The 12,086-nt window shown below is 41.1% G+C and overlaps 1 protein-coding gene across 1 annotated transcript in view; it reads left to right on the forward strand.

Moving 5' to 3' along the window:
- The window catches only part of eif3f (eukaryotic translation initiation factor 3, subunit F), a 29,290-nt gene extending 21,385 nt beyond the window's left edge, over window positions 1-7,905 (forward strand). Inside the window, 2 exon segments of the mRNA XM_034183782.1 lie at window positions 7,352-7,465; window positions 7,743-7,905. Coding sequence (XP_034039673.1) covers window positions 7,352-7,465; window positions 7,743-7,820 — 192 coding nt within the window. The 3' untranslated portion in view covers window positions 7,821-7,905.
- The last annotated feature ends 4,181 nt before the right edge of the window (window positions 7,906-12,086 follow it).

A 12,086-nucleotide genomic window follows, 5' to 3' on the forward strand; every position in this document is an offset into this window, starting at 1 on the left:
AGAGGTTACAATTTGCCAAAGAACACATCAACTGGCCTAAAGAGAAATGGAGGAATATTTTGTGGACTGATGAGAGTAAAATTGTTCTTTTTGGGTCCAAGGGCCACAGACAGTTTGTGAGACGACCCCAAACTCTGAATTCAAGCCACAGTTCACAGTGAAGACAGTGAAGCATGGTGGTGCAAGCATCATGATATGGGCATGTTTCTCCTACTGACGTTATTGTACTTGGCCCCACAAATCTTAGAAACATGGTGTCTAACCAGATCCTTACTCTGGATGGCATTACCCTGACCTCTAGTAATACTGTGAGAAATCGTGGAGTCATTTTGATCAGGATATGTCATTCAAAGCACATATTAAACAAATATGTAGGACTGCTTTTTTGCATTTACGCAATATCTCTAAAATTAGAAAGGTCTTGTCTCAGAGTGATGCTGAAAAACTAATTCATGCATTTATTTCCTCTAGGCTGGACTATTGTAATTCATTATTATCAGGTTGTCCTAAAAGTTCCCTGAAAAGCCTTCAGTTAATTCAAAATGCTGCAGCTAGAGTACTGACGGGGACTAGAAGGAGAGAGCATATTTCACCCATACTGGCCTCTCTTCATTGGCTTCCTGTTTATTCTAGAATAGAATTTAAAATTCTTCTTCTTACTTATAAGGTTTTGAATAATCAGGTCCCATCTTATCTTAGAGACCTCTTAGTACCATATCACCCCAATAGAGCGCTTCGCTCTCAGACTGCAGGCTTACTTGTAGTTCCTAGGGTTTGTAAGAGTAGAATGGGAGGCAGAGCCTTCAGCTTTCAGGCTCCTCTCCTGTGGAACCAGCTCCCAATTCAGATCAGGGAGACAGACACCCTCTCTACTTTTAAGATTAGGCTTAAAACTTTCCTTTTTGCTAAAGCTTATAGTTAGGGCTGGATCAGGTGACCCTGAACCATCCCTTAGTTATGCTGCTATAGACTTAGACTGCTGGGGGGTTCCCATGATGCACTGAGTGTTTCTTTCTCTTTTTGCTCTGTATGCACCACTCTGCATTTAATCATTAGTGACTGATCTCTGCTCCCCTCCACAGCATGTCTTTTTCCTGGTTCTCTCCCTCAGCCCCAACCAGTCCCAGCAGAAGACTGCCCCTCCCTGAGCCTGGTTCTGCTGGAGGTTTCTTCCTGTTAAAAGGGAGTTTTTCCTTCCCACTGTCACCAAGTGCTTGCTCACAGGTGGTCGTTTTGACCGTTGGGGTTTTTCCGTAATTATTGTATGGCTTTGCCTTACAATATAAAGCGCCTTGGGGCAACTGTTTGTTGTGATTTGGCGCTATATAAATAAAATTGATTGATTGATGGTGTTGGGCCTATATATCGCATACCAGGTATCATGGATCAGTTTGGATATGTCAAAATACTTGAAGAGGTCATGTTGCCTTATGCTGAAGAGGACATGCCCTTGAAATGGGTGTTTCAACAAGACAATGACCCCAAGCACACTAGTAAACCAGCAAAATCTTGGTTCCAAACCAACAAAATGAATGCCTCGCAGATGTGAAGAAATCATGAAAAACTGTGGTTATACAACTAAATACTAGTTTAGTGATTCACAGGATTGCTAAAAAAGCAGTTTGAACATAATGGTTTTGAGTTTGTAGCGTCAACAGCAGATGCTACTATTATTGTGAAAAAGACATACTACTGTATGTCTTTTTTTTTTTCTGTGGCTTTGATCCGGATTTCACCTGTGATCCTGATTTTATGAATTGTCTCAGGTTTCATCGGCCTGTTTTTGAGGCCATTTTGCCTTGGGCTTTAATTGAACCACTACTCTAGTTTCACTTTATTTACAGTTTCTTTAAATTGCTGAAACACAAAACCCAGTTCTCTCAACCAAATGATCAGTTCTCTAAACACATTTAATAAAACTAGCCCCCATTTACCAAAACCATAAACACGTCACATGGACACATAGTTCACAAAACGCAGTCCTCCTTTTCTCATAAATCTAAACACATTTTGCCTTGCTAAAACACAAGTTGCATAAAACTCTGCTCAGATTCTCAATTTAAAGCTCAAGTGATGCAAAATGCTTGCCACAGTCAGCAAAACTGAACACAGTGTACACACCTGGGAGCGACTCAGAATTGTAGACACTTGCAATGATGTGACCACACCTATAGAAGCCAGTTCAGAGTGCACAGTTTGGTGAAGGTTCCAAACGTATACAGTACCACAATGGACAGAGGCAGAATCAGAGGAAGAGGAGGGAGAGGAGCAGGCTGAGGAGGGAGAGGAGCAGGCCGAGGAGAGAGAGCACGGCAAAGTCGCACCATCATGACTGTGACGTAGATGAGGTCCTGTGGCCTGACCCAGCTCAGTGACGTGATGCCGCACAATGATGTGGGTGTGTGTGTGGGTGTGGTATAGTTAAATTAAAAACAAAAAAACATCACACCCTTGAACATTGTGTCTTCACTGAGTATTGTGTGTAATGGATCCTCTGTAGTGTTTGCATTGTGATACAGTACAGTAGTGTACATACTGTATTCTCTGTAGATTTACATACTGTTCATATGAAACGCACAGTAATATATCTTGAGAACAGACAATGTTGACATACAGTTACTATGCTTTGGCAGTTGCAAACAAATGTAAAAAGGACATTCTCACACACTGAACATTGTGTTTTCAGTTGTAGTGTGTAATGATGCATATAGTGTTCACGTTTGCAGGCTTTGAGCAGCTGTTTTGGTGTGACAGTTTGTGTTTTGAAAAGAGAAGGTGTGGTTTTGTGTATGTAGCTTTAGAAAAGTGTTGTGTTTAGTGTTTTGAGAAAATGGAGAGTTTTGTGAAATGTGTTTTAGCAATTAAAAAACTGTAATGTTACTGTCTTATTCTCAAAATTCTACAAACAATACCCCATAATGAGAATGTGAAAAGGTTTTTTTTTTTTTTTTTTTTAATTCTTATATTTGCGAGCTCGGGTGTCTCCTGTTTCCACTGATCATCCTTGAGATGTTTCTACAGTTTAATTGGAGTCCACCTGGAGTAAATTCCGTTGATTGGACATGATTTGGAAAGACACACACCTGTCTACATATAAGGTCCCACAGTTGACAGAACACAAACCAAGCATGAAGTCAAAGGAATTGTCTGTAGACCTCTGAGACAGGATTGTCTGGAGGCACAAATCTGGGGAAGGGAACAGAAACATTTCTGCTGCTTTGAAGGTCCCAATGAGCACAGTGGCCTCCATCATCTGTAAATGGAAGAAGTTCAGATCCACCAGGACCCTTCCTAGAGCTGGTCACCCTTCTAAACTGAGTGATCGGGGGACAAGGACCTTAGTTGGGGAGATGACCAAGAACCTGATGGTCACTCTGTCAGAGCTCCAGCATTCCTCTGTGGAGAGAAGAGAACCTTCCAGAAGGACAACCATCTCTGCAGCAATCCACCAATCAGGCCTGTATGGTAGAGTGGCCAGATAGAAGCCACTCCTTAGTAAAAGGCACATGGCAGCCCACCTGGAGTTTGACAAAAGGCACCTGAAGGACTCTCAGACCAGGAGAAACAAAATTCTCTGGTCTGATGAGACAAAGATTGAAGTCTTTGGTGTCATGTTTGGAGGAAACCAGGCACCATCCCTACAGTGAAGCATGGTGGTGGCAGCATCATACTGTGGGGATGTTTTTCAGCAGCAGGAACTGGAAGACTAGTCAGGATTGAGGGAAAGATGAATGCAGCAATGTACAGAGACATCCTGGATGAAAACCTGCTCCAGAGCGCTCTGGACCTCAGACTGGGGTGACGGTTCATCTTTCAGCAGGACAATGACCCTAAACACACAGCCAAGATATCAAAGGAGTGTCTTCAGGACAACTCTGTGAATGTCCTTGAGTGGCCCAGCCAGAGCCCAGACCTGAATCCAACTGAACATCTCTGGAGAGATCTGAAAATGTCTGAGCACCGACGCTCCCCATCCAACCCGATGGAGCTTGAGAGGTGCTGCAAAGAGGAATGGACCAAACTGCACAAAGATAGGTGCACCAAGCTGGTGGCATCATATTCAAGAAGACTTGAGGCTGGAATTGCTGCCAAAGGTGCATCAACAAAGTATTGAACAAAGGCTGTGAATACTTATGAACATGTGATTTATTCGGGGGTTTTTTTTTATTATTATTTTTTAATAAATTTGCAAAAAAATAAATAAATAAAATAAAATTTCATGTTGTCATTATGGGGTATTATCGTGGGAGTTATAAAAATAGCCCGTAATACGCGAAGTCTGCGACGTAGTCAGCGTTATTTTTTTTACAATTATTATAGATGTTTCAAAGCTGTAAAACCCCTCACTACACAGTTTATACACTTTCTCAATCAGGCATGAACATTTTCTCACTTTTCTCTCATGTGTAAACACTCTCAAAGTTCAAACCTTAGTAGGAAAATAAGACCAAACTGTTTTCAGGCCCAAACATTTGTTTGAGAAATAAAAATAGAACGTTTTCCTATAAATAATTATGATGGCAATTAGAACTAACAAATTAATTTTAACGATCAACGAACGAGGTCGGACACATAAGAAAGTATTAATAGTGACTGACCAGTATGTCACAGATCGGGCCTCTGCGTCCTGATGCTGCGCCTTTTTCCACTCACACCTCGCTGCAGCAGGTGTTTGTTTCCGTGTGACAAACACAGTTATGAGTAGTTGTTGGCGCTCTTTTCTCTTCTGGGCGACAAGATTCTTATAAACAGATACGCAGAACACAGAACACTGTAAAAAAAAAAAAAAAAAGGCATGCAAAATTGGACTAAATACTCCGCGAGACTCCGAGGCCATGACAGGTGAACGGCGTTATAGTGAGGGACCACTGTATTCTCTTTTCACATGTCAATAATTCTTGACATGTGGATATTTGCTCGCTCAATTAATAAGACACGCCTAATCTGTCAGATTTCTTTATTTTTTAAATGTATTTCTTTATTTTATTGTAACAACCGAATGGAGACGACAAAACCTGGTTGCAGCACGAGCGAATTAAGGGAATGACGAAACTACAGTTATTATCAATTTCATAGTCTAAAACGATCACACCACATGAAGTTAAGCTCAGTGCTGCTCTGGATCCAGGCTTGATGTCTGGAGAAAAAGGCGAGCAGCGCTTTCCTTGCAGTCAGCGCTGTGGCCACGGATCGTGCTCGATAGACCAACAATTTGTATTGATTATTATGTAGTATAATCAGGAAAGTGTTATTTATGTAACATATGCATTGATTTGTATAATGGCACTGTTTATCATGTTGATCATCTTCATTTTTACGTGGATTCCAGTGCTGGTTCATTTTGGTGTATAATTTACGCCACCTCTCGACCTGGTGTATATTTTCAGTGCAGCGTACGCCAACGACCACATTGATAAATGCCAAGTAGCGCAGCCGTTTTGGCGTACACCCCATATACGCTCAAATATCGCCATACGCAACGTTGATACATGAGGCCCAATGTGTGTAAAATTTTGAGGGGAAAAATGAATTTACTTAATTTTGGAATAAGGCTGTAACATAAAATGTGGAAAAAGTGAAGCGCTGTGAATATTTATATAATGCAAACAATGCATTAGCCCGCCCAGGCTAACAAGCTAATTGTTATTGTGTGCAACGCAAAAGTGAGTAAACTGCTTCCAATGGGCACTGAACAGGTGATCATACCTGACTTCAACATATGAAATTCAGCTTTGAAAATGTGCACATTTATTTATAATGTAAAAAACACAATTTGTAAAAGCTAGGATTTACTATTGCTGTTCTGCTGAGTAGTATAAAAGTTATATTCCCTTCATTCCATAGTGTTGTCTTTCAGTTTGAGAGCATGATTTCTAAATTTTCTCTATTCTTAGGGTGATTTCTTTTTTCCATTCAGACCTGTTTTCTTTTATTCTCCTTATCAGATCTGCATATTAATTTGGCACAGGTTTTACGCTAGATGCCCTTCGTAACACATCCTTACTTTGCATTGAGAGTGGGTGTGTGTGGTCTTGTAGATTTTGACTGTGCTGTTATGATTCAGTGCGTCATCTATGGAGTTAAAATTGTCTCAATATTTGTAAATGCACACAGGGTGATCTACAAATAATAGATTTGCAAATGTGTTCAGATATCCACAAATGCAAATTTCATATTTGTAACTTGTAAATTGGTCTTTGCAAATAATGTTGTATTTGCAAATATAAAACTTAATTTGTAAAAAAAAAAAAAAAAAATTACATTTGTAAAACTGGAAATTGTATTTGTGAATTGAGTTTCAGCATTTGTGGATCACCAATCAGACACATTCATCACTTTCCTCTGCAACGTCATTTTGAGACATTCTTTTCGCGAACACAGATCCACAAACAAATGCTAACTGATCACAAATACACACTCACGCACACTGGATATCCACTAGATGGCAGTGTGGTTCCATTCATTGATGTGGCAAGCTGAATTATTTTTTTAAAATTATGTGTCCGCGGATTTCATCATGGGGAGGGGGGCGGGGGTGTTAGTGTTGTACTCTTTAACACAGTGGTTCAAATAAGCGTATTAAACAGCATTGTGCCTGTGCATGCTCCGTGACACAGACAAAGTGAAAGTTCTAAAAGTTGCTACGTTTAGCTAAGCTTCGCACAGGAGCCACACTGCGTCACCGCAGCAACCAACCAGTCCCGCTTTACGACAACTGTCGCAACAGCCAGGCTCCGAGGAAACTGATTTGTACCTGTAACACACAGATCAGCGTCCGCGGACTTATAAAACTTGCATTATGTCATAAAAAAAGAACGCTTTGCGATAAGCATTTTACTCAGTAACGATCACGATTCAAGAGTCATCCGGGAGCATATAGTTTCAGTTTGCCACATCAATGAATGGAACCACACTGCCATCTAGTGGATATCCAGTGTGCATGAGTGTGTATTTGTAAATCAGTCAGCATTTGTTTGTGGATCTGTGTTCGCGACAAGAATGTCTCAAAATGACATCACAGAGGAAAGCGATGAATGCGTGTAATTGGTGATCCACAAATGCTGAAACTCAATTCACAAATACAATTTCCAGTTTTACAAATGTAATTTTTTTTTTTTACAAATTAAGTTTTATATTTGCAAATACAACATTATTTGCAAAGACCAATTTACAAGTTACAAATATGAAATTTGCATTTGTGGATATCTGAACACATTTGCAAATCAATGATTATTTGTAGATCATCCTGTGTGCATTAATGAGACAATTTTAACTCCATAGTCATCATTCTGCACTGACAGTCGCTGTAACAGTAGTTCTGTTTGATGTAGTTCTGTTTGATGTGTCTCAGTCTGGCAAAGTGACAGCGGATAACAGTGTGGGCCGCTTCCTGATGGACCTGGTCAACAAAGTGCCCACAATCTCAGCTGAGGACTTTGAGAACATGCTCAATTCTAACATCAACGTAAGTGATCATCACCCACAAAACGTCAGCGTGGCTGCTGCTGCGTTCTGCTCGCCTTTCTGGTTTTTGTGTGTGCGTGCGCGCGCAGAGTGCACGCAGACAGGAAGTGCTTTAATTCAGCTTCTGTCTGCGGCCTGTCCGGCAGTCAGTCATCTTCAGGCTTTTATTCGTGCTGCATGTCAGAGCTTGTTGTCTGGTGATGTGGTTGATGGATTCATTTAAAGTCCAGTGAATAATGCCAGTAAAATGTCCCACCTGTTGTTTTTGTCTCCTCCAGGACTTGTTGATGGTGACCTACCTGGCTAACCTCACACAAGCACAGATCGCTCTCAACGAGAAGCTGGTGGTGCTCTGAGGCCTTCTGTCATGGAACATATTTAATTGTTTCTTTACTTTTTGGGTTGAGAATGAGATAATAAAGATGTTACAGTCAAACTCTCTTCTGGAGCAGCCACTCAGTCATTTAGATTTGTACTGATTGTTATTTTACTTTGTTAATCCACTATTTTTGGTGTACGCTGCCAGTAAAAATCTGATTCATGTGCTCATCCCATCTGAATCTGTTTCTGTGTTGCAAGTCTGATTTTTCAAAAGTCGCATCAAGTTCAGTTTTTCCAAATCCCTTTCAAGCCTCATTTGTAGGGAGTTTGGAAAGTGATTCAAATCGCATGTTTGAAATCTGTTTTGGTCTGAACACTCACATTGGATTACAGGTGTTTTGTGACTTGAACCCCTGTGCACGGTCACTGCCACACCGCGCGCGCACACACACACACACAGAGACACTCCCCTCGTCAGTTTTCACCGCAGCACTCTGATAAAATCTGTCACCGCTGTCCCAAAAAAGCTAAACAAGTGTTCAGCGTGGTGTGTGTTTACAGGGATGTGCTGTTGACTGACAGCCTTTGTGAGAGAGCGAGAGCACCTGCACTGGTGCAAAAACCTCCACTAACCCTGTTAGTGGAGGTCAGAACTGGTGCTGTTCTGACTTCCTCTTTCCTGCTGCTACACGTCAGAATTTTGGCTCTCTGTTGGGACTGTTTACACAGAGACTGCTACCTGCTGCTTTGGACTTGAATTAACAGTCTTTTTCAAGACTTTTTACTTTTTTACCTTTTTACTTTTTTTTTTTAACTTTCTTACTGTGCTCCAACGCCTAAGGAAGACCTCTAACGGTCGAAACATCGCGACGGAGCACTTTTATCAGCTAACTTTCATCAACGCTTTCGTTTTTATTTATTTATTTATTTGTTTTTTCTCTTTTAGCACCGTTGTCCTGCGTTGCCTGTGCTGCTTCATGGCCTGTTTGGTGCCTTGATTGGGGCACTCCTTCTGCTGAATCACCTTTAAATTATTTACACATTATTCACTTTGTGTGTTTTTAGGAATCCGCTAGGTTGCGTAGCTACTAGCTCTTAGCCGGTTTAGCATGGCGGCTTCTCCTGTCTCTCCCACACTTTTCTGCTCTGGGTGTGAAATGTTTAGTTATTCCTCGGCCTCCTTTAGCAGTAACGGTACTTGTAATAAGTGTATCTTATTCGTAGCTTTGGAGGCCAGGCTGGGCGAATTGGAGACTCGGCTCCGCACCGTGGAAAATTCTACAGCTAGCCAGGCTCCTGTAGTCGGTGCGGACCAAGGTAGCTTAGCCGCCGTTAGTTCCCCTCTGGCAGATCCCGAGCAGCCGGGAAAGCAGGCTGACTGGGTGACTGTGAGGAGGAAGCGTAGCCCTAAACAGAAGCCCCGTGTACACCGCCAACCCGTTCACATCTCTAACCGTTTTTCCTCACTCGACGATACACTCGCCGAGGATCAAACTCTGGTTATTGGCGACTCTGTTTTGAGAAATGTGAAGTTAGCGACACCAGCAACCATTGTCAATTGTCTTCCGGGGGCCAGAGCAGGCGACATCGAAGGACATTTGAAACTGCTGGCTAAGGCTAAGCGTAAATTTGGTAAGATTGTAATTCACGTCGGCAGTAATGACACCCAGTTACGCCAATCGGAGGTCACTAAAATTAACATTAAATCGGTGTGTAACTTTGCAAAAACAATGTCGGACTCTGTAGTTTTCTCTGGGCCCCTCTCCAATCAGACCGGGAGTGACATGTTTAGCCGCATGTTCTCCTTGAATTGCTGGCTGTCTGAGTGGTGTCCAAAAAATGAGGTGGGCTTCATAGATAATTGGCAAAGCTTCTGGGGAAAACCTGGTCTTGTTAGGAGAGACGGCATCCATCCCACTTTAGATGGAGCAGTTCTCATTTCTAGAAATCTGGCCAATTTTCTTGGATCCTCCAAACTGTGACTGTCCAGCGTTGGGACCAGGAAGCAGAGTTGTAGTCTTACACACCTCTCTGCAGCTTCTCTCCCCCTGCCATCCCCTCATTACCCCATCCCCGTAGAGACGGTGCCTGCTCCCAGACCACCAATAACCAGCAAAAATCTATTTAAGCATAAAAATTCAAAAAGAAAAAATAATATAGCACCTTCAACTGCACCACAGACTAAAACAGTTAAATGTGGTCTATTAAACATTAGGTCTCTCTCTTCTAAGTCCCTGTTGGTAAATGATATAATAATTGATCAACATATTGATTTATTCTGCCTAACAGAAACCTGGTTACAGCAGGATGAATATGTTAGTTTAAATGAGTCAACACCCCCGAGTCACACTAACTGTCAGAATGCTCGTAGCACGGGCCGGGGCGGAGGATTAGCAGCAATCTTCCATTCCAGCTTATTAATTAATCAAAAACCTAGACAGAGCTTTAATTCATTTGAAAGCTTGTCTCTTAGTCTTGTCCATCCAAATTGGAAGTCCCAAAAACCAGTTTTATTTGTTATTATCTACCGTCCACCTGGTCGTTACTGTGAGTTTCTCTGTGAATTTTCAGACCTTTTGTCTGACTTAGTGCTTAGCTCAGATAAGATAATTATAGTGGGCGATTTTAACATCCACACAGATGCTGAGAATGACAGCCTCAACACTGCATTTAATCTATTATTAGACTCTATTGGCTTTGCTCAAAAAGTAAATGAGTCCACCCACCACTTTAATCATACCTTAGATCTTGTTCTGACTTATGGTATGGAAATAGAAGACTTAACAGTATTCCCTGAAAACTCCCTTCTGTCTGATCATTTCTTAATAACATTTACATTTACCCTGATGGACTACCCTGCAGTGGGGAATAAGTTTCATTACACTAGAAGTCTTTCAGAAAGCGCTGTAACTAGGTTTAAGGATATGATTCCTTCTTTATGTTCTCTAATGTCACATACCAACACAGAGCAGAGTAGCTACCTAAACTCTGTAAGGGAGTTAGAGTATCTCGTCAATAGTTTTACATCCTCTTTGAAGACAACTTTGGATGCTGTAGCTCCTCTGAAAAAGAGAGCTTTAAATCAGAAGTGTCTGACTCCATGGTATAACTCACAAACTCGTAGCTTAAAGCAGATAACCCATAAGTTGGAGAGGAAATGGCGTCTCACTAACTTAGAAGATCTTCACTTAGCCTGGAAAAAGAGTTGCTCTATAAAAAAGCCCTCTGTAAAGCTAGGGCATCTTTCTACTCATCACTAATTGAAGAAAATAAGAATAACCTCAGGTTTCTTTTCAGCACTGTAGCCAGGCTGACAGAGTCAGAGCTCTATTGAGCTGAGTATTCCATTAACTTTAACTAGTAATGACTTCATGACTTTCTTTGCTAACAAAATTTTGACTATTAGAGAAAAAATTACTCATAACCATCCCAAAGATGTATCGTTATCTTTGGCTGCTTTCAGTGATGCCGGTATTTGGTTAGACTCTTTCTCTCCGGTTGTTCTGAGTTATTTTCATTGGTTGCTTCGTCCAAACCATCGGCATGTTTATTGGACCCCATTCCTGCCAGGCTGCTCAAGGAAGTCCTACCATTATTTAATGCTTCAATCTTAAATATGATCAATCTATCTTTGTTAGTTGGCTATGTACCACAGGCTTTTAAGGTGACAGTAATTAAACCATTACTTAAAAAGCCATCACTTGACCCAGCTATCTTAGCTAATTATAGGCCAATTTCCAACCTTCCTTTTCTCTCAAAGATTCTTGAGAGGGTAGTTGTAAAACAGCTAACTGATCACCTGCAGAGGAATGGTCTATTTGAAGAGTTTCAGTCAGGTTTTAGAATTCATCATAGTACAGAAACAGCATTAGTGAAGGTTACAAATTATCTTCTTATGGCTTCGGACAGTGGACTTATCTCTGTGCTTGTTCTGTTGGACCTCAGTGCTGCTTTTGATACTGTTGACCATAAAATTTTATTACAGAGATTAGAGCATGTCATAGGTATTAAAGGCACTGCGCTGCGGTGGTTTGAATCATATTTGTCTAATAGATTACAGTTTGTTCATGTAAATGGGGAATCTTCTTCACAGACTAAAGTTAATTATGGAGTTCCACAAGGTTCTGTGCTAGGACCAATTTTATTCACTTTATACATGCTTCCCTTAGGCAGTATTATTAGACGGCATTGCTTAAATTTTCATTGTTACGCAGATGATACCCAGCTTTATCTATCCATGAAGCCAGAGGATACACACCAATTAGCTAAACTACAGGATTGTCTTACAGACATAAAGACAT

The sequence above is a fragment of the Thalassophryne amazonica genome, chromosome 12 (genome assembly GCF_902500255.1).
Source record: "Thalassophryne amazonica chromosome 12, fThaAma1.1, whole genome shotgun sequence".
In the NCBI taxonomy this organism is placed as follows: domain Eukaryota; kingdom Metazoa; phylum Chordata; class Actinopteri; order Batrachoidiformes; family Batrachoididae; genus Thalassophryne; species Thalassophryne amazonica.